General features: G+C 44.2%; 1 protein-coding gene across 5 annotated transcripts in view; it reads left to right on the top strand.

The window, feature by feature from the left end:
• Nucleotides 1–12,381, top strand: part of SKAP2 (src kinase associated phosphoprotein 2) — a 182,281-nt gene extending 169,900 nt beyond the window's left edge. For all 5 annotated transcript variants that reach the window (XM_002713727.6, XM_051853255.3, XM_089315443.1 and 2 more), the window contains 2 exons: nt 9,609–9,710; nt 10,118–12,381. In XM_002713727.6, the coding sequence (XP_002713773.1) occupies nt 9,609–9,701 (93 nt within the window). In that variant the 3' untranslated portion in view covers nt 9,702–9,710; nt 10,118–12,381. The remainder of the gene's footprint in view (nt 1–9,608; nt 9,711–10,117) is intronic.
• Nucleotides 12,382–22,121: the final 9,740 nt, after the last annotated feature.

Raw genomic sequence — 22,121 nt, 5'->3', positions numbered from 1 at the left:
TGCTCTGCTGGATTCACGTCCCCTGCTAGTTTATCTTTCAATCTGTCCTTATCAGTAAATTGCTAACCACATTCTTCTCCTTACTTTTAAAGCAATAAATTATTTTTAGAGATTTGATAACAGACAAGCTATACTTCAGCAGGCAAGAGTCATATTACTGTGTATGATTGTTAAAAAAAAATAAGAGAATTAAGCATTGTAGGATACTTTCCCTAGTGTAGGGTGTATGTAACGCTTTTCAGGCCTCTTGAGAATTTTTTGTTTGTTTTCAAAACCAGGAAATGAAGGTTAGGACAGTGTTCACTAATATACAAGAAAAGCACACTGCTTGGCATGTTTTGGTTGGCATTCCATGCAGTACTCCTTTTTATATCTGATTGATTTTTCCAGTGATTGGTGGATTGTGTGACTGTCATTGACCATTTGCTTCTCCTCTTGAGAATATAAGGGTTCAGTTTCTTTGGCTTTTCTTTTCTTTCTTTCTTTCTTTCTTTTTTTTTTTTTTATCAGACCTATTGAAAGTCTTGCTGAGCTCCACTGGCAGAGGGAAGGAGTTACCTTTTAGCTATCTTAGTTTTTCATCTGTGACCATATGACCCATCATGCCACAAATAGCATGGCCAACTGCTGAGGAGTAACTAGGACATCTCAATATGAGACTTGCAGTGCCGACCCGGAGCTACTTCCAAAGTCTTATCCTGTGTTATGGCCTTTGGGGAAGAGTACTGGCCCTTGGGATTGCATTTGTTTGTGTCTGACAGCATTTAGTGTCTGTGCTGTCAGTATGGATATTGTAGGTGCAGGTACAGGGGAAGCCTTAACCAGGCCGACCTCTTACTTAGTACCAACCCACCTCTCCGTAGTAGTGAAATGCAGCTTAGGGACAGAGCGCCATGCCAGAAACCCTGCTGGCTCCACTTATGGGGCTCCTCTGTAACCTCTTCACATTGCATGTTCCCCTGCTTCCCTGTCTCCTATTATGTGCAGTGCAGGATGCGTTCCAGAACAGTATTGGCAGATGAAAGGGGAGGGTTATCACGGGAGGCAGGCTGGCAGCTCAGCCCCTGCCATGTCTGGAGAAGTGGAGAATAAGCCCACAGTTAGCATCAGAGCGGCTGCATTGCGGAGAAGCCAGACTACAGGACCTATGTGGTTCAGTTCAACCTAGAACAATCAGGTGATTGCCAGAAGCAAAGTTAAACCTTGAAGTAGCCTAGCAGTTAAGACACTGGCATCTCATTTTGGAGAACCTGGTTTTCATTCCTGTCTCCAGCTCCTGCCTCCTGCCCCTGGCTGATGCAGACCTTGGGAGACAGTGGTCATGGCTCACATAATTGGGTTCCCCGCCTGCCATGGGGGAGACCTGGATTGAATTCCCAGCTCCTGGCTTTGGCCTGACTTAGTTCTGGTTCTTATGGGCATTTGGAGAATAAACCAGCAGATGGGAGATTTCTCTGTCTTTGTCTGTCTCTCCCTATCAAATAAAAAAATTGAAGAAAATATTTTATAAATGATCAAAATTATTACATTTTCTAATCAACAAATACAAATATTTGATGAACACTTGTCATGCAAAGCACTGTTGGGAGCAGGATTCCAAGGATCTGCCAACGGGCTTCGTTCAAGGCTCCTGCCGTTGAGCCGTAGAGAAACCTAACCCCGTGAGGTAGAAAATGAGAACATACCCCAGGGCAGGCTACAGATGTGGTGCTGCAGAAAGCCAAAAGAGAGATCAGCAACACCTGGGCCAGTTAAGGAACATTTCATACGGAAATAGAAATTGAACCGGAACTTCAATGTGTGGATGGGGCTCATTGATTGAACAACATAAGTGCCAATTTTTTTCTATGGGTTTAGGCAAAAAATCAAGAAGAATGGCCATGTGATGGCAACGGGTAGGTGGTTGTATCCCACCCTCCCTGACCTTGGAGGAGAGTAGGCAGCCAGGGAAACCCGTGGGAAACCAAACCAGCCTGAGCTTTGCTGCCCAGGCTTCCTACCTCATCTCACGCACTTTCCCCTTGTCCTCCTCCTGTACCTTTTCGTCGCTGTAGTTTCAGCTGCTTGGTCTTTCTTGAATCCAGCACGTCCTTTGATCTCCCCAGGTCTTCACACATGCCACATATTACTCCTTCCTATCAATTTCTTTTCTCATCTGCTGTGGTTTAAATGTGTCCCACAAAGGGTCTTGTGCTGGAAGCTTGGGAGCTTTGGGAGGCATTAAAACTGGTTTTGCAGAGTAAGAGTTCTCTTGAGAGGGGCTCATTTTAAAGGGAGGCCACCCCATGTGTTTGGCTCCTTCTGTACATGGCCGTCACCCTTCCCACTCGTCACGGGGCTGCGGTGCTGCCAGGGAGCCCTCCCTGCCTGCCAACTCTTGGACTTTGTGGCTCCAAAGATGTGAGTTACACAAACCTGTTTTGTATGAAAAGTGCCCAGCATCAAGTATTCTGGGTACTTAATTGAGAAAAAAAGTTACAACACAAACTGGACTAAGACTCACTCTCATCCAACATTCAATATTGTGGTTATCTGCATTTTCCTCTACTTCTCAGAACTCTTTGAGGTCAACACTGTGTCTTAAGCATTCTTGTACTCCTACTACTAAACTTTGTGACAGATAGATGCTTAATATGTGTTTATCAAAATATAGTTAAAAACAGGAACCAATCCTGACTTCTTAAAATAACAAATGTACAGGTAAAGAAGTTGAGGCTCATCATAAAAGCCTACTCCTAAGGAGACTTTAAAAGACAGGGAAGTTTCTGCAGTTAATTCTCACCTTGGCCCTGACCTTCTTAGCAGCCAAACCAAAAGAGAGAGACAGAGAGCTAATAATTCATTTTAATCATAAAGGAGGAATCTTGACTTTTCTTAGCACTGGTTACTTAAAAAAAAACAATTCTCACTTGAATTTCTAGAACCTGCACTGGTATCTGACCTCAACAACTTTATATAACAAGTGTAGTAGTGGCAGGTAAGGGCCTCAATAAAACAATGTTGATAGTAATTACAGCAAAAGATTTTATAACGGTAATTCTGTGATGGCCCAACTGTGTAGTAATTAGACGTACCAATTTACATTAAATATGTGGCTGGATAATTGTGGAATCTCAAGGAGAACTACAAAGAAAATCATTCCTGAAGAACTTGGGGTTTGGCCAAGGTCACATCCTTAGTTAGCAGCAGAGCTGGGGTGAGACTGTGGTTCTTAGGAGAAGACAGATCCTTAAGAACAACAGGAGGGAACTGAAACACCAGCAGAGTTAGTGTGAGAATGCACCCAAATGGCTGCAACAGCTGGGGCTGGGCCAGGCTGAAGCCAGCAGTCAGGACCTTCATTCAGGTCTCCTACATGGGTGTGGGAGCCCAAACACTGCTGCTTTGCCCAGGTGCATTAGCAGGGAGCTGAATTGGAAGTGGAGCAGCCAGAACTCGAACTGGTGCCCATGTAGGATGCTGGTGTTGCAGGTGGCAGCTTAACCTGCTATGCCACAATGCCAGCCCATTACTAAATGTTCTTTAAACATACCTACCATACACAGAGGAAAAGATATTCCTTTTGAAATTACATTTCTTAAGAAAACATTTAGGATAGTTAACTAGGGTATCAGCTGAATGGAAAATTGAGTCTGCTCACCATTCAGTACCTATTTATTGAATACCTTTTTTTTAAAGCTTTATTTTGAAATATAGAGTTACAGAGAATTAGAGACACAGAGAGAGAGAGAAAGAGAGGGGTCTTCCATCCACTGGTTCACTCCCCAGATGGCCTCAATGGCTGGACCTTCGCTGATCCGAAGCCAGGAGCTTCTTCCAGGTCTCCCGTATGGGTGCAGGGGCCCAAGGCCCTGGGCCATCTTCCACTGCTTTCCCAGGCCGTAGCAGAGAGCTGGATCGGAAGTGGAGCAGCTGGGATTTGAACTGGTGCCCACATGGGATGCCAATGCTGCAGACCAGGGCTTTAACCCACTGCATCACAGTGCTAGGCCCTATTGAATACCTTATACACATCCTGCCCTGTGAGGCCTACAGATTCAGTGCAAGGCCTTCATTTAATTTTGCATTTTATTTTAGTAGAAGGAGTATGATTCACTGAGGAATAAATGCTGAGCTTGACATGAGAGGTGCAGCAGAACAACTTGCAACAACTGAGTGACTGGAGTCGGGTCCTAAGTGTTGAGTGGGCTTTGGCTGAGGGTGGGAGAACTTGGTGGGAAGAGAGCACCTGCACAGGGCAGCCTGAGGGTGATGCAGAGCCTGGGTCTGCTGGCCAAGGAAGGCAGTGCTGGGCGGGTTTGCTAGAGGGTGGGAACCAGCTGAGCAGCATTTGTAGGTTAATGCAGTAGGGTGCTGGTTGAAGTTCATGGGCAGCAGGGTAAACCGATGATCATGATTTCTGGGAACAACAGGGAGGCAGAGCTGATAATGCAGTGATCCAAGGCAAGGTTTTGAAGGGTTGAATCAGAGTGGCGACAGCTGGAATTGAGTGGTGTGGGTGAGCAACATGAATCTCTGTTGCGTAACATTTAACTACGAATCTAAGTGTGAATATCAGTTTTTACTGTTTGTTTTCATAACTTGACGGTGTAGAAATGTGAATTAAATGTGTCTTGGATCTGAGCTATAAACTGAAATGTGCTCTGAAAGTTAAATTCTTACTGATTCTTTATCTCCTTCCTTTAAAGATGGAGCTCACAGGACAAAGTGGGATAAATAGTGATCCTCTCAGTTAGAGGGACTGAGCATCCCATGTGCATGGTAAATTATAAATGAAGTTGCTTTTCAGAAGCCACTAGGAAACTTAGTGTCTTCAAGTGGGTTTCTAAATGGTGGTGTTCAGCCATCATGGAGGACCTTAGAGATTGTGCTAATGTTTTCCAGGTTAGGAAACTAGATTCAAGCACTTTACATGTAGATAGTAAAAGGAAGACACTCAGGTTTTCAAATTTGCAATGTGCTTTTTTTTAAAGGTTGTTTTACTTATTTTTACTTATTTGAGAAAGGGGGGACACAGAGACCTTCCATCCACAGGGTCACTCCCCAGATGGCCACAACATCCAGGGGCTGGGTCAGGAATCTGGAACCCCACCCCGATTTCCCATGTGGGTGGCAGAGCAAGAACTTGGGCTGTCTTCCACTGCCTTCCCAGGCGCATTAGCAGGGAGCTGGATCAGAGGGGAGCAGCCGGGACTCGAACTGGCGTTCATTTGGAATGCTGGTTTCTTGGGCAGCAGTTTAACTTGCTGTGCCACAGCACCCCCACCCCCTTTAAAGCCTGTTGTGCATTTTAAGAGAGTTTTTAAAATGATAGATATATGGGAAATTAAAAAGATTCATACAAAGTTGCTAACCAGAGGTAATAAAAACGAGGAGGCTGAAGAGTTGGCCTTGAAAAAAATATGTATTTTAAATGTGTCGTTTCCTTATGACTGTAATATTTATGGGTAATTTGGAAATATCACAGGGGCTACTTGGAAAACAGTGGTGAAGCTCATTCATTCAGAAGCTTGCCATGTTTTATAAACAGAATCACTTTCATTTTAACACAGGGCTCTAGTATGTTTTGAAGCACAGATACACAAGGGTAAGAAGTTTGTGGGGAAATGGGATTAAAAGCTAAGTTCATCTTAGTGCCAACAATTTTTCCAATCCATGCGTTGTTTTTTCATACTATGCATTTTCCGCACCCTCATATGTGCGAGAGAGGACATGCAGTCTCACCATGTCTGACACCTGTTGCTTTCACACATTCCAGTGGCTGATTTTGAAAGGGCTCGTACATCACAGAATCTTATTAGTGTTTCAGGTTTCCATTAGAGCAGCCTTCTTTGACCATATGGTTGGCAGAAAGTGAATTAATGTACCTGAACAATGAGCACCATGGTACCGAAACGGGCGGAAGTCAATGCTGGGGCCTTAACACAAGTGCAGGGAGAGAAGATTTAGCTAATGAGTAAACGTGGACACATGTGTACTGTTGTGTGGGATGAAGTCTCTGTTTCACTTGATCAAAACCAGTCCTTTTTCCTGCCTTATTGCACAATCACTTTAGTTTACTGCTCAATGAAGATTATTTTGGATTGAAATTTTGACTATCAGTAAAACAAATAAAAGCTGTTTTAATGGTATGAAAATTGAGAACACAGGCGTTAGATCACAAGCATTCAGTGCGACCTATTTTCCTGCATGATCAGGCAACTTTGCCTGATTTTTTTTTTTTTTGCTTCTTTGACTGTCACATTATATTTTGCCTTGGAGCTATCCATTTTACAGATATTGAATTTCCTTTGAGTACTATTTTTATACAATAAGCATCACTACACCTCTGGATCTTGATAGCATTACCGCTGGAGGAGAAAGCAGCTTTGTGTCAGTAATTACCTGGCATTGTCAGAAGCTGACTGCAGGCCGCTGTCTAGTGATAACAGAATAACCGCATAATGTAGCTTTATAGCACATGATTAATAGAAAATAATTACACGTCCTACAAAGGGATGCAATATTTCTTATAAATTGACTAGAATGGTTTCCTGTAGATTAAAGGACTCTTCATTATTTTATCAGTCCTCCTGAAGTACAGTCACTTGCCGGTGTTAGCATTTCCGCGGATGGCGAGAGCCGAGTAGGGGAAGGATACCAGATGTCAGAGCCCCTTCCACCTGCAGTCTCGTGGGCCGTAAAGATGACGTGGTGCTTCCTGACCCCTCGGGGCTGTAGATGGCATCCTTGTACGGTTTGTCTCTTTGCTTTCTGTTTATCAGCAAGATGAAGCTTGGGAGTTTCTTTTTTTCTTTTCGTCCTAAGGCTCCACCTGTGACTTTGTAGACCCGTACAACAGTGAGTGTGTGGTCCGTAGCACAACTGTGGATCGATCCTGTTATTTCCCGCTGCGAGTCAGCTGTCATTCATAATCTCATTTGTTTGGAGCAGCCGAGAGGAAAGGCTGCGGCAGGCTGATTTTCTTCCTCGGAAGGAAAACTTGTGAGCTGCTGAATCTTCAGGCCCAAGTTGAGAGCACTGTACTCCAAGAAGCATTTTCATTCCAATTTATAGGCTGCAAATGGTTTAATTGGGATTCATGTTGCTCAGGAGGCTCGTACAGAGGACGGTAATGATAAAAGTAAAAGCCCCTGTGTTTGCAGTCCTGTCGACAGAGTCTAATGGCTGCTGTGTAAATCCATAAATTTGCCTCCTCGATTTTTACCTCCCTATATTTTATCTTATCTCTTAATTCCACACAGGAGTATTATGTGGCATTCTCTATGAGTGTAAAGGAATAAGTATTCTTGCTTTTATTCTCACCTTTTTCTGATTTAAATCTGTGATATGGTAGAGTACTTTTATGAGGTGTGTATTTCATATGTTTTTCAATTATTGTAAATTAAGTGAAGCATTTAAGACAATTTTAGTCTAGAACTTTTTCCCTCTCCCTGGAATGCTGCTTCTAAGGGATTTGTTAGCAGCTGGCTAAGCCTCTTCCTGCTGTGTGTCCCTGTGCTTTCTGTTAGCGACTCTGACCGGTCCGTTGTAGTGCGCGCTTCCAGTGGGAAGTCACCAGCTGGCCTTTGTACCTGTGACTTGTTAGAAAGCGATCCCTTCACTGTGAGTGAGCGTCTGAGAACTGGGAACAAGCCCTTTATTGGCAGTAGAAGATGTTAACCGCAGTAGAACGTCATCAAGTCGTAGGAACTTGCCAGCTCGCCGTGATCTCAGCACCGACCCCCAGAGGGAGGCCCGTCTCGGGGAGCAGGTTGAGCCCCCGGTATGTCCTGCCGCTGCCTATTTTCTGTGTCTGCCGTGGGGAGGGGAGAGGGACCAGTTCTTCACTTCTCAGATTGGCAGCGGGAAGGAGCTTCCACCCTCACATTTACCCAGTTAACTCTGTTCTGGCCTGTGGAAGGTTAAGTGCATTTGTTTTATTAAGTATTGAGCTCTAATTGTACTCATTGCCTTAAGAATTGAAAAGGGCAGTTTTATTAGGTACCTATTAGGATGTAATGGTTGCTAATCCTAGCTTGCAGAGTATTTGCTTTGGAGGACTGTGGCCGTCTTCGAGTACAGTCGTGGCCACTGAGCTCTGGGCCTCAGCCCGTTCTCCTGGCTTCATGCTGTCCACTAAGTTCTCACCGTCACTGAATTTGTGACCTTAAAGGCTGAAGTCCACTGACCCAGAAGCCAGAGGAGAGAGGCAGTGTTAGCCTCATTTCCTCCTCTTCCCTCCACTTTGTTCTTCCAATAAACCTAATCCTGACACTGCCCACTGTTTAAGAAAAGCCACCGATAGACTTTATCCTATAATCTCTCTGTTGATAGACTACATATCAATACGTGCTAATGTTGCAGCACTGATATTGGTATTGAAGAATTGCATAGCGTACTAATCAATACAAATGTTAAGGCTGTACTGGTATGCACATTTTCCTCCCTGAATATAACTCAATATGCATATGCACGTCTATCTAGGACTCAGATGTTGGAAAAATCATAACCTATTGAATTACTCTGGGGATTGATTTTAAAAATTTATCTTATATGAAAAATTAAATTTGGGTCCTGCAATGCCTGTGCAGAGTATTGCTTTTTGGAAGGTATTGTTCTTGAAACTTGTAATTCGTTTTACTTTGTTTGTATCTCACTCCACATAAATACATTTGAGATACAAGCCCATTAGTCAGTCTGGCAGACACAGGAGACCGGTTCGGGAACATTCGCACTGCCTCAAGCAGTGGTGTAGCTGTCAGTTGAGGGGAGCAGGAGACAAGGGGGCTCGGGTCTGTTTGTCTCAGGTCGCACAGTAAATTCAGAAGGAGCTCATCGATCACTCTTTTTTTACAGCTAGATGTAATATTTGGCCGCCCTAACTTGAGCTACTTTTACTTCTTGTCGATCGTCCACTGTCAGGGTGCGTCTAAGGCCGTCTTTCAGCCTCTCTCGTCCAGTCTTTGTCTAAAATTGTTTGCCAGAGATGAAAGAAACAAGGAGTGTCTTAGGGTTGTTATTTTAGAGGAATCCACTTGGGAATTAGGTTGTAAAGCAATTGTTTGTATTTTACTTATTCTCTAACAATTTATCTGTTTAAAATGTGTCTATTAGATTTTCTTAGGAAGGGGTATATCTCTGCATTTGAAATCAGCATAGGTCACGTGAGCCTCACTAGGAATTAAGTAGTCTGTTGTGGAAAAGAAACCTTATCCTTGGTAGAAGGTAAGCTTCTTGAAGGCAAATGCATTGTCCTAAGTCCTGGCTTTCACCTGGTGGCATAAGCACTGGTGGCAGCCCCTGGAAAAGTGTCCCCAGGCTTTAGGGCGTGGGAGCACAGCGCACCCGCTTCCTGAGGTGGTTTCATTTCCCAGGTTTGAATCGTGAGTGACCATTTCTGCTTTCTCCGCCTAGTAATAAACAGGCTTTGTGTTATACGTTAATTTAAATCTTTGCTTAACGGCATTTTTAAAGTGTCCAGAAACAAAAAAGATGAAAATGTTTTCATTTGCAGCTCATGCTCTTGTAACTTTATAAAAAGAAATAACATTTCTGAGAAGTTGCATATAAACGACATTGTACTCACACCTGTCTAAAGGTTAACACTGCATATTGTTTCCAATTAGGAATACAATAGATATGGCTGGTGGGTAGGAGAAATGAAGGGAGCCATTGGCTTGGTGCCGAAAGCCTACATAATGGAGATGTATGATATCTGAGAGTCCTGGGTAAGTACATTTTAATCCAATATTCTGTAATAGCTCATATGTTCTCTGTGTTATGATGCTTTGCCTTTTTAAGTCTGTAGTTTTTTGATAATACAAAGATTATGTCCCCAAATCTTTTTTTGTTTTGCTTGATCTTTAATTTTTAAAATGACTTCACAGAACGTCCTTTGGAAATGAATAGATTATTCAGAGAAATGTCTTTTCATAATTAGCGGCTGTTTTTCCAAACCTCTTCCTCTGTAGTAAAATACCACTTTTATGGCCTTTCTGAGAAGCTGAATTGACAAAATGTTGAACAAATATTTTTTTGCCTTGGCTAAAAGTGTAATTTTTTTCCTAAGCAGGAAAAACCAACATTTTAACTGATAAAAAAAAATTGAAATGCAACTTTCTGTTTCTGCCCACAGAAAAGGAAGAATCGTGGGCTTGTCTGCAGGTACCTTGGAATCAGAGCATTGCCGATTGCCTGGGGGACTTCTCAGAACCTTTCTGTTTGGTGAACATTCCTAGACTTTGTTAAATTTTATGCAGTTGTTCATTAAAATATTTCCCTGATGTGAAACTAAATGAGGGGGGATTAATGTAAATTAGATGCAAGCAGTAAAGTTGTACTTGTTGCTCTTTCGCAAGGAAGTAATTACAGTTTTTATCTACCCATTTGATTTGTGTGAGGAATTCATTGCGTTTCATACATACGTTGGAGTCACTGCTGCTTCTGCTGTAAGCTGTAATCTCCTTAATCATTGGACATCAGTTATGCCTTAGAGTGTAATATGTAATTTCACAGAATTTTTAATTGCCTAGATCATGAAAGCTTTTGATAGATGCCAAAGGATGTAACAATGTTGAAATTCTGTAGCTGACTTTTGCTTAGTTTTTGTTTTTCACAAAATGGTTACATGATTTCATGAAAGCAGTTTTACAGATTGGTAAATTTACGTCCTATTAAATAGAACTGCAAGAAAGAAAAAAAAATCATAGAGTGTCGTCGTGCTGTTACCTGCAACACAAGTGCAAGGCAGAGCCGTGGTTTATATAGTCCTTTACCAGTAACTTATCCTGGCTGGCTGATGAGCTTGCCAGCATTTTCTACTGTAGTTCTGTTTAACTTAATGAAACAAAAAATCTGTAAGACACTGCTCTACCGCTAGCATTATGGTAGAAAGAATCTCAATTCTCAAAGAAGGCATCAGCAAGCCCTCGCTTCCCCTGCCTTCCTACTGCTCTGCTGTTCCAGTCCTATCGCGACACAGCAGATCTGAGTCTGCTGTGTACTTCCCAGGGCACTGAGAGGTGACAGCAGGCAGAGAGGAGGGTGTGGAAAGCACAGTGGTCACATGTGCCAGCAGGTGAGTGGCAGCCGGACGTTTGAGTTGCCCACAGGGCTGTGCCGCCTGAGCAAGCCTTGCAGCAGCGTGGCATCGCCTTCTCAGGTGTGTTTGCCAGCAGAGGTGTTGTAAGCGCCTGTGTGGGACCACCGGGGCCCACACACTCCAGATGCACTGCTGGCTGCATAGCCATTTGCACTAGACTTCCTCTCCTAGTGGCCAACCGCGACTGCGCAGGTGCTGACCTGGCTGAACTTTTTAGATCTCTGCTTCCTAAAGGCTCTAGCCATGTACATGAGCTGCCAGTATTTTAAACCTCCAGTGTTTATGTAAAACTGTTTACAAGCAGTTGTTCAGAGTGTCCATTTTACCATTACTACCCCCTCCCTGCTTAATCTCAGGATTAATTTCAAATGTAAAAAAAAAAAAATCTTAAAAGATGGGGAGAAAACTCATTTCTGTACATAAACATTGTCCACTTAGAGCTTTCCGAAATGCGTACACGCAGTCTTGAACCGTTTCCTACTAGGATGCCACTGAAATACGTTGAAATCATCTAGGGTGGAAAAGAAAGGGCACTTGTTGGCTGCCACCGTGGATGGAGCTTTGCTGGGAGACACCCTGTCCCTGCTTCCGGGTCTGGAGGTTTTTAGCGCCAGGCCAGTAGATGGCAGCAGCTTTGCATCGCACACAAAATCACTTGGCAGCCCCTCCCCCGCCCAGACTCCGCCTCGCCCGGGCTTTAAAGCATTTAGATTTCTGCCATGAATCCAGGAGAGGGAGTCCTTAGCCAACTGATGCCCAGCGATTGCAGGGCAGCCAAGCTCTGAGCAGTGCCAGGCCAGAAACCAGGTGCTACTTCTGTCCAGAGCTCTGCTGGCCTTTGTTCCTTCTTAAACTTGAGGCCAGGTGGGAGGTGCCCCAAAGGAAACAAAAGATTACAAACTGCAGAATAGTCATCGCTTTGGATTCATGGCTCCATTGTTGTCCTCTGGTGAAATCAGTTGTACACTAACAGGGAAAGTTTTCTTTGCACCCTTGACAACGTATCACATACTCTGCTCCATCATAATCATGTCATTAATGTGAATTCAAACAACGCGGCTTGTTAGAAAATATGCTAATTGCTATGTTCTCATTATGTTTGCTTAGCTTTTATTTGTTTTCCTATGAACAGTTAGAGAGCTAATTTTTTTCAAAGGTGATTGTGAGTCATATTTTATATAGCATTTTGCTTGATTATTTGCTCGGTTCTGAATTTGTACTCTATTGCCATTAGATCTTACAATAATGTTCCACTCTGCAAATTTTTAAGGTTCAAATAAAGTTTAATTGTTTGCAAACTGTTATGATGCTAATAATTCAACAGCCTGCTGTGTTACTAATGAAATTACTTTGTTATGATTAATTTGGAAAATAGTGTGTTGATTGTAGTAATTAGGCACAACAAGGTGAAGTAAATGATTCTAATGCCATCTGGCCTCCAAACCGAATGAAGAAATGAAATAGGGCTGTCATCTGAATTTATTCAAAGAAGTAAGGATAATACAAATGGCTTCATTGCTACAGGATTTACACTTAACCACAGCTCACTCCGGTCTGTTTTTGCCACTTTGCTGCCTGCGACGCTTTCTCTTATGAAAAAGAATGTTGTGTAGTCCAGCAGTTGTTCTGAATGCTTTATTTTAAGCTGATTCTTTTACCATAATTTAATTACAGATAGTCACATAAAGTACTAGAGTATCATAGAAAAATCACTTTGGCACCATTTACGGGTGAAGTCTGTGTATGTGGGGTTTTCTGATCGCTATCACCGCGCAAACCCTGATGTCAGTTCACAGCGCAGCTTCCTTTTGATTGTTTCAAAAATGTTTGCAGTTCAGGCTTTCTCTGGGTTCTAAGGTTTCCACTTCTCCTGTGATTTCTTCACTCTCTCACTGCTCACCCGGTGGAGTCTGTTACTATTCAAGGTCGTGGTTACAAACAGAACCCGGTTACATATTATGGTTTCAAATTGGCAGTTCAACCATGGAAGAAAACTGACCCTAACAGATGTATAGTTTAAAGACCCAAACTTCATCAATGAGACTGAAGTATTGCGAGCAATTTTTTAAGCTAAGAAGAGTTTTTCTAAATTTCTGTTAAGTCAGTTGTTTGCATTTCAGCTGCTCAGTGGGATTATAAATGCAAACCACTTGGACATACATTGCTTTTACGTCTGCAGTTCAGCAGATTCAAGAATATTGAAAAGCAATCCAAGAAGTCATGGAGATTGAAACACAATCAGGCAGGCCACAGAAAACACAACTTCACTCAGAAGGTGAAGGAAAACTGTATTTTTATATAGGCATAAAACATGTATACATATTGTATATAAATTTTTAAAGTATTCAGTTTTCTATAATACACATTTTCCATGAATATCTTGAAGACCCCCTCATATGCATGGATTCCAAAATTTTTTACACCAAAGTAAATTTACATTTCAGTTTCATTTTTCACGAATGTTTGAAGTGCCTTTGTGTGTGTGTGTATAAAAGCATGTGTTAGGGGCAGGCATGAACCATAACAATTAAGATACTGCTTGGTCCACTTACATCCTGTATCATATATCCCACTGTAGTGCCTGGGCTCAGGCCCCAGATCCACTTCTGATTCCAGCTTCGTGCTGATCTGCAGCCTGGAGATGATGACGAAAAGCCAGGACCCTGCCATCCAAGTGTGAGGCCTGGATTGAGTTCCCAGCTCCAGGCTGGCCCTGCCTGGCTGTTGTGGGCCTTTGAGGACTGAACCAGGAGATGGGAGACCAGTCTTTCTCTGCACCTCTCACATCTTCCTCCCCTCCCCCTCCCCCCTCCCTCTCCCTTACTCCCTCCTTCTCTCCCTGTCTCTCTGCCTTTCCAGTAAATAAATACACAATGTTCAAAACGCATTTGTTTAACATAGCCTCATCTATGAGTAAAATCTCAAGTATTCAAACACACAGAGAAACAAATAAGTAGGGTATCATTACACGGATCTTTTTATAGATTTAATGGACACCCAAATGCATGGCAGTTTATCTAGATTGGGAGCCAGGGATTTCTGATCCTCCCCAGCTTTGGCCAGTTTATCATCCAGCTCCTGCCTTGTCGTTGAGTTCATCCGGAGTATCTGTTGGGACTCTCAGTAGTATAACATTTTGTTATGATGAGATAAATACTTATAAAATTATATGATCACAGTCACAGGGGATGACATTTCATTAGTGCCGCGTGTGAGGGGCCTCTCCCTGTTTTTATTAGTAGAATCTGCTCTCTTGGTACTTAGACGCAAGCGTTTGATTTATTGCCAGCGTGGTAGGGAGTGCGTGGCGTGCCTCCCGTCAGCATTTGCTAACTGCTGAGACCTCCGGACCTGGGATTGCAGCAACAGCCGGCTTCCCTTCCATACCTGCTAGTGGAAAGTGCCTTTGTTGAGTCGGCCCACCTGTTCTGTGACAACGATCTAATAAACAAAGCAAGAACAGCGACCTGTCCCTGTGCACGGGGTCTTTAAGATCAGGTCCTCGTGATCACCGTCCTCCGGTGGATGGGAGTTCATCGTGGGGACGGCGCTGGGGCAGATTAGGAATGGTGACAAAGTTACTTGGCCGCGTCCTGCCTTTCTCTTCTCGTGGGCAGCGTGGGGCCTTCACACCAGGGCATAGGGCAGAGTCCAGGACGCCTCAGGTCACAGCTGCCCGGCACCCTGCTTAGGTCAGGCCATCTTTGCGGCTTTCCAGATGTCACCTTGTGGGGACCCCAAAGGAATTTCTGGAAGTGGGGAGTTTCACATTTGTTGCCAAATCCAACCATAATTCCACTCAATTTCGTTTTTTTTTTTAAGTGCTACTGATGAGGTTACCCTGAGTGCTTTGCGCGTTGCCGTAAAGGCAGACGGAAGTCTTTGCCAAGCCACCGTCTGTGGTGTCAGCAATGGGACTGGAAACTGAGCGAGGCAAGAGGCCTGTGGCCGTGTGCAGAGGTATGGGGCGGAGCCAGGCGAGAGGGCTGTGGCCGTGTGCAGAGGTGCAGGGCGGAGCCAGGGAAGAAGCTTGGGGCCATGTGCAGAGGTGTGGGGCTGGAAACTTGCCCAAAGCCCCTCTCCAAGGGCCTTTCTGGGGTTGGAACTCGGCAGTGTGTGTGCCTGGGGTCCGCCTGCTCGGTCTTGTGTTATTTTCCATTTCTCAGCCAGGCAATAGTGCCGTACTTGCGTGTTTTCCGCTCCCTGATGGCCTTGGCGCTGTCATGGGAAACTCACCCCTGCCAGACTACAAGCAGGCGCCATTTTGTGACACAAACGGCAGGTTCCCTCTGACTTGGGCGAGGTGTCACACGGGTGCTCTCCACGGAGAAAACGGATGACGCCCGCATATGCCAATTACCAGTAACCGCTTTACAAAATTCCGACAAACAAGCCGGCTCCGAGGCACCCCCTCGGCTCGCCGCCCCCATGGGGTGCATTCAGAGCGCCTCCTGCCCATCGGTCTGCTGTCGGGTCAGACGTGACGCCAGCAACCTGGTGGAGACTGCACCTGCGGCGGCTAACATTTCCTGAGTGGGTGCTCCGTGGCACGCTGTGCACGCCTCAGTGGCGCGGTCTCACAACTCCATGAGGTAAGTTCTGTGATTTACTCCCATTTTCCTGATTCGGAAAACTGGGTTAAGTAACTTCAGGTCCTGGGGTTCTAAGTTACCTAGCCGCTGCCTCTCAGTTTCGGCTCCATCTTGCTGTGCAGGACTAGCAAGAAGGCTTAGTTCCGCTTTCGCATGCAGTAGGCACTCTGTCGCCGCTGCTGATGACGCCGTTTCTGTAAAAGAGGGTGAGCACGGGTGGAGGGGTCCCGCGGCTCCCAGCCGGACAGCTGCGTTCTGCCCCCGTGGGCGACCATATCAAGACGGAAGCCGGCTGAGCCACACTGGAGGGTAAACGTCATGCTGTGTCCGTGAACTTCTGGCCGGCTGAAAACAGGAAGTCAACGCAGGCAGCAGAGAGGAGAGGGAGGACAAGGCCAAAGGGACTCCTTTCCAGTGGCCCGCTCCCGCCTGGGGACACTGGCCGGCCGGGCGAGCCTTGCTGGCCCCTCTGGAGCTGATAGCTTCCGTGTCCAGCAGCTGTTGGTTGGGGGTGGGGGTGGGGGTGTGTGTTAACTGATAGGTTTAAAGAACCAGTTTAAAGGGTGATTAGCAAACCCAGTGAACAAACTTCATTATAGACTATGTATGCGTGTAATTTTGTAGCTGAGTGATGGAACTGTGACATACGACTTTCTCTTGTTGAGATAGGAATGTTTAGGAAGACTTTCTGGTGGAATACCCAGTACTTCTGTACCTAACCTTCTTGGGTACTGAACATTAACTGAGTATGAGGTCTTAGTCCGAGGACCCAGGTGGTGCCTTGTACAGCAGTGGAGCCAAAAGATTAGGAAATGAAGAGAACTGATTGGTTCTAGGCCTGGGGAATTTAACTGGGAAAGGCCTAGGGGAGTCAGATTGCGCCCTCTCGTGGTCTGAGATGCACCCCCAGAGTGCTGAAAAGGGTGCTCTGAGGTTCAGATTCCAAGGGGTATTTCATTCCAGGTGGTTTTTTGAAACACAGAGCATTGGGACTTGACCTTGCTGTGTGGATCTTGTTGGTGTAAAGTAACCAGCCCTGTCCACGTGGGTACCTGGACTCATCCTCACTCACTCCCAGGGCAGGTGCTGTGGGCTGTACGGCGTCCTTTCCACCTGCTTGCCTCGGCTTCCCCTTCCTCCTCCGGCTTTCCCAAGGAGCCACGTCAGAGGGCCAGGAGCCTCTGTAATCCTTCCTGCGCTAGAGTTCCACCGTCAGCTGCGCCCTCTCCTGTCTGTGCACCCAGCAGAGCAAGGTGTGTCACTGCGTGTTTATCCTGAGTGGAACACCGGGAACACGGCTCTCTCTGCACGTGCTGTTAGCTGTGGCGGGGCTCCAGTTGGTCAGCGTATTTGCTTTGTTCATTATTATCATCTCAGGGCTTGCTGTTTCTCTTCCTATCTAATTAAATGATTCCATTTTGAATAATTACATTTAAGTGCCAACAGTGTGCGAGGGGCGTTTCGTGTATAGAATTCGACAGAGTCTTTCCCAAGTAGATGTGTGGTCTGCATAAAACAGTACATAAACACAAGAAGAGTAAGAACAGCCTCAGGTAGCCTGGTCTTGGAGCAGTTCTTAGCAGGTGAAGCCACCGGCAGTGTCCTAAGATGCAAAAGAAAAGATTCTCTGATTTTGTTATATCTGCATCTAGGGTACTACTTGAGAACAAACTGGGAATGTTCTCATGTGTGTGTGTGTATATGTGAACACACACACATATACGTGTATATATGTATGTATGGGGGGGAAGTTTAAGAGTTTCAGTATTGGTTCAGATGAGAAGATTGATTGTATAAAATTTTTGTAAAAATTTCTGAAATGCTTGTAGCTACTGAATGAAGTGTGTTGGGAAGCAAAGAGCTGTGTGTGTGGTTAAAAGGTGCGACCTTTTGACAGAGTTGCTGCCAGTTACGGTAAGCAGAATTCTAGAAGCTCTGTGCCCCTATCTCTAGGAATAAAAGACTCCCTTCCTTCAGTTGGGGGCAGCAGGAGTGAGCAGTAGGAAAAACACAGGAATTGGAATTAACCCAAACGCGAGTTTCATTCTCCAACACCTTGTACCCTAGAACAGGTCCCTACCTGCACCAGCACCAGCAGTGCCTGCTCCCTTGCCACGGGGGCCTTAAGTGAGATTACATTTGGGAGTGACCTGAAAAATCAACAGCAGTGTCAAACACGGATTCCTTGCACTTGAAGATGTGAAAATTGAAAATGAAACATTGACCAAAATAAAAATTTCTCCTTCACAACCAAAGCAAGGGAAAAAAACGTTTGCACACTCCACACTGGCTGCTGACAGTGCTTGGGATCTCGTCAAGGAGCTGGTGGGTTTGTTGTTGCTTCATGATGAGAGCTCATGGAGTCATCCTGGAGGAGTTTGGGATTCAGTCCTCCTGTGATCTTAAGTGCGTGTTTGATCAAGCCATCACCTTCAAGCTGTGGTCAGTTTCTGTTCATGGAGAGCTCAATGGCGAGATGTTCCTCTGTCCGTAGTTTCTGGGCCAACTTTCGCTCACGATATTTGAAACCGCCAGTGTGCTAATAAGAGTCTTCAGGTATGTGTAGTTTGTAGTTGGTTGGACTTAGCCGAGAGTTTTCCATTTAGTTTTCAAAGGATTCCTGAAGGAGAATTTTTGTGTGGGTTCCTTTTGCCTAGTTTCTAGTCCCTTTATGACTTGTGTCTGGGATGGGACTCGGTGGATGGCTGTGTGCAAGGGCAAATTTTCCAGCTAAGCATTTTCTTCTAATACCCATGCAGGAGTAAGATGATTTTATTTGATCGGGGGGAGCCCTGTGATAGAGCACTAATCTGGTGTGTTGTTTGTGTGGAGAAATCCGACTTGCAACAAGGGCACACCATCACCCCATTATGTGTAACCTTAATGCTCTAATGTTCTAACTTTAGTCAAAGCTACTAAAAAATGCAAAGGACTGTTCAATAATTTAAATTATCTAAAAAATTGAGCGTATTCCTTCAAATAATAATGGCTTTCATGATCTGATTTTTTAAAAATTCATTTTCTCATGGCTTGAATTACTTGGAAGTGTAGATATCAAAGTAAGTTTGAGTTTATTTAAGATTATTAAGTATATTTGTTACCATGCAGAGTTCCTGGAGGTTCCATATTCTTCGCCCAGCAGTTATAATCATTAGTGTTAGGCAGTACATAGTTCCAGTAGCAGAGCTGATGAGGTCAGTTTAGCTTGGAGTTCATTTTGTTAGCACTCCTCTTTAAAATAGTGCCCTGCAATGTGAGTCTTTGATTGTTTTCAACCATTAATCAGTTTTGTCAACTTAAAAAAATAGATTTGAATATCTGCTATTATTTGCTTTGTAAAATAAGAACTACTGTTAACCCTCTTAACCTTACTAACTTGAAGTGGGAAGCAGTATCTTTCGTAATTTATTTCCATTACTATTGTTGCACACTCTTTTGGTAAAGACAGGCAGTAGGCATGCACTGGATTGCGGCAACTCTGAATAAATTAAAGATTCCCCTGTTTCTGAAACTTCTCCTCCTCTCCAGTGATCATCGTAGACAATTTCAAGTTCTAAGTGTAGCATCCCCTGCTTCCCCTGCTGCTGTGGCTTACAGCAATAAATACTCTGTATTGATTAGTACTTAATTCTAATGGAAGTATTCGAAGGCTGGGAACATATTATAGCTTAGCATTCAGTGCTTTAATTTTTAAACAGTTTTTAAATTTTAAAAATTGATATAATTGCCTGAATATGCTTCTGTTATTGGATTCATCTCATGCTGTAAAATCATTCTCATTTCACATCTTTCCTAAAGATCATTTTGTTCACAATGCATTTTTCCTGGCACTTCATGCTATTTTTTGCATAACTGAAAACCTGTCATTTCCATTTTAGCTGAGTTTGAAAACACGAAAATCCTATCAGAGCAACACATTAAAGATTAGTACCGAAGCCCCCAAAAATTAATGGGAGAGAGCCATGTCGGGATTTTAAATTTAGTCAAATTATTCAAGTGTGCGATTTGAGTCTATTAATCTGGTTTTAGGCTGCGTAAGAGAAATACTTCTTTCTAAACGAGGGTTTTCTGTCTCAAGACGTGCTGGGAAGAGAAGCTTTCCATCTACAATAAATGCGGGGCCGGGGGAGGGGATGTTTGTTTCGTTTTTTTTTGAAGAAAAGAGCAAAGCAAGAGCTGCCCCCAGTGCTCCACTATTATTTATTCTTAGTCAAAAACAGATCTTCGTGTACACACTGGCGATTAAAAGCTGGCTACCTCGGTGAAAGGCGGACTTCCTCGCGCTCAGTACGGAGAGACCCAGAACAAGATTCATCTCTGAGCTTTTTTCAGGGTGGCAGAGAGAAGTTGTTTTCCTTATGAAGGGAATTCTGTATTTACTTCGTTCTAGGTAGTTTTGTTTTTGCTTTTGTTTTGTTTTGTTTTAATGTAAAACAGAGTAGGAGAGAATGGGAACTGGCTGTTTCTTTGAAATTCTAATACAGTCTGTCTTCTTAATGAACCTGCCGCAGAGCCCAGGAACAGCTCCCTGCAAATAAACATGCTAGAAGTGATTTAGCCACAATGTCCAGACTGTGTAAACATCTAATTATTACAATAAAATTGTCAATAAATTTACATTACTGCTCCCTTTTCAAACGTTAACCAACTTTTTCTTCGCTTGATAAAAGGGCATAAATTGTATTTTTATGTGTTGGTGTTTTTGTTTCCATTACACTTCTTGCTGCACTCCAGACAAAAGACCTCCTGCCTTAATGCCCGGAGTTACTCCTGGGTGAAGCAAACTCCTACAGTTGCTTATTAACACAACGGGCTGTGTTTCCTTTCACAGCGAGATGGACGCACAGCCTCCACAAACCCATCTTTACACACAGCGTTCGTATGGAAAGCCACAGAGCCAGGCTTGTAGTCACTGCAGCTTTAAGAGAGGCACAAAGAATTAAAGCCCCTTATAATCCACGATTAGAATGGGAGTTTAAGTTGCATTAGAAGCAAAGGATAAAATGGCAAAATGCAGTAATTTCCTCTAACAAAGATTACGTCCAGTTTTCAGAATTATGATATCATGCTGAACATAATCCCCCCTATGTATTTCTTATATAACTGGTGTATTAACATTAGAAAAGCAGAGTGATATTGAATTCTAATGAGGTCTGGCCTGTGTGCTGTGCTAGAAGAAGAATGAGGATGACTCATTTGTATTCTGTGAAGCACTCAGAAATCCACGCGCATCCCTGTGGCTTCGGCGCGTGGTGCTGCTCATCTGTTCCTGCATGGGGGGAGTTGCTGGGGGGAGATTCATGGCTTTGAACAGCATCTGAGCTGGAGGAAAATAGCAAACCGCTTTCCCACTAGCTTTGTCTCCTGATGGCCGTTTAGCATGGTGGCTCTGTCTCTGCTCTGGCTTTACCTGTTTGCTTCGGGGGTCTCGAACACGGTGAAGCCGCTGTGGGGGACAGTGCCCCTCCGTGAAAGCCAAAGAAAGAACACGGAGTGGAAGCCAGCAGGGTAACCGGCGACATCCCAGTCCTCAGTAAACATGTCGGTTTTAAGTAAACAATGAAATGACAGTGAGGTATTTGTTTATTAAAAAAAATCGGACAAATTGCTGCATTCGCTCTGATGGTGGCTGAGACAAGTGACACTCATCTGTGTGTGTTGCTGACGCTTTGAGAAAGCAGCCCATCTTGGAAAGTTATATTTAGCAAAACCAAAGAATGAAAGATTTTCTCAAACTGCCACGTAAAATGATCTGCACGAAAAGGCATTGGGGAAGTGAGTGGAGGCCTGTGCCAAACAGATGGCACCCCCTGCTGTGTTTTTGATTGAAAAAGAAAGGTAACATTTGCAGCCACGTCAAAGAGACAGTGATCAGCTAAACAAATTGGTCTCCGAAGTACCCCATCGCTGGAGCAAACCCCGCTGCAGGGTACGGCCAGGCTGTATTTCAAAATAATGCTATGTTTGCGTCTTCCCTAAGTGAGGGGGTGCGTCCGCTTTTCACGCAGCAAAGGGAGGCGAGGTCTTTGTTGAAGTTGACTGCGGAGGCATCTGCAGAAAAAGCACAAGAACCAGCAGCTCCGGTGCCCATTTTCTCAGATCCTCCAATGCCGAGAAATGTGAACTTGGGAAGACCCTCGCAGGTTTGTGTATGTGGCTCGCGTCCCTGGAGAAGCCATTGGTATGCAGCTTACAGACAGACAAACACAACCCCACATCATCACAAAGGCACAATTGGAGGAGGAGGAGATGATCAGGAAAAAGTCTCCTTGCACTTGAATTCTATTCCAAAATACAAACACCAAAAATGGCCAAGAGAGTGTCAGTGCGCAAGTGTGAGTGGGGGCTGGGGGCGGGGGAGGTGGTTTTTCTTTTTCTTTTCTTTTTTAATTTTTTTTTTTTTGGGCTCCTCTCAGCTGGCAGCCTTATTCCGCTTCAGTAAAGAC

Source organism: Oryctolagus cuniculus, chromosome 16, assembly GCF_051225735.1.
Source record: "Oryctolagus cuniculus isolate XC-2025 breed Fujian yellow rabbit chromosome 16, ASM5122573v1, whole genome shotgun sequence".
Classification (NCBI taxonomy): Eukaryota; Metazoa; Chordata; class Mammalia; order Lagomorpha; family Leporidae; genus Oryctolagus; species Oryctolagus cuniculus.
This window is presented reverse-complemented; position numbering and strand designations above follow the sequence as displayed.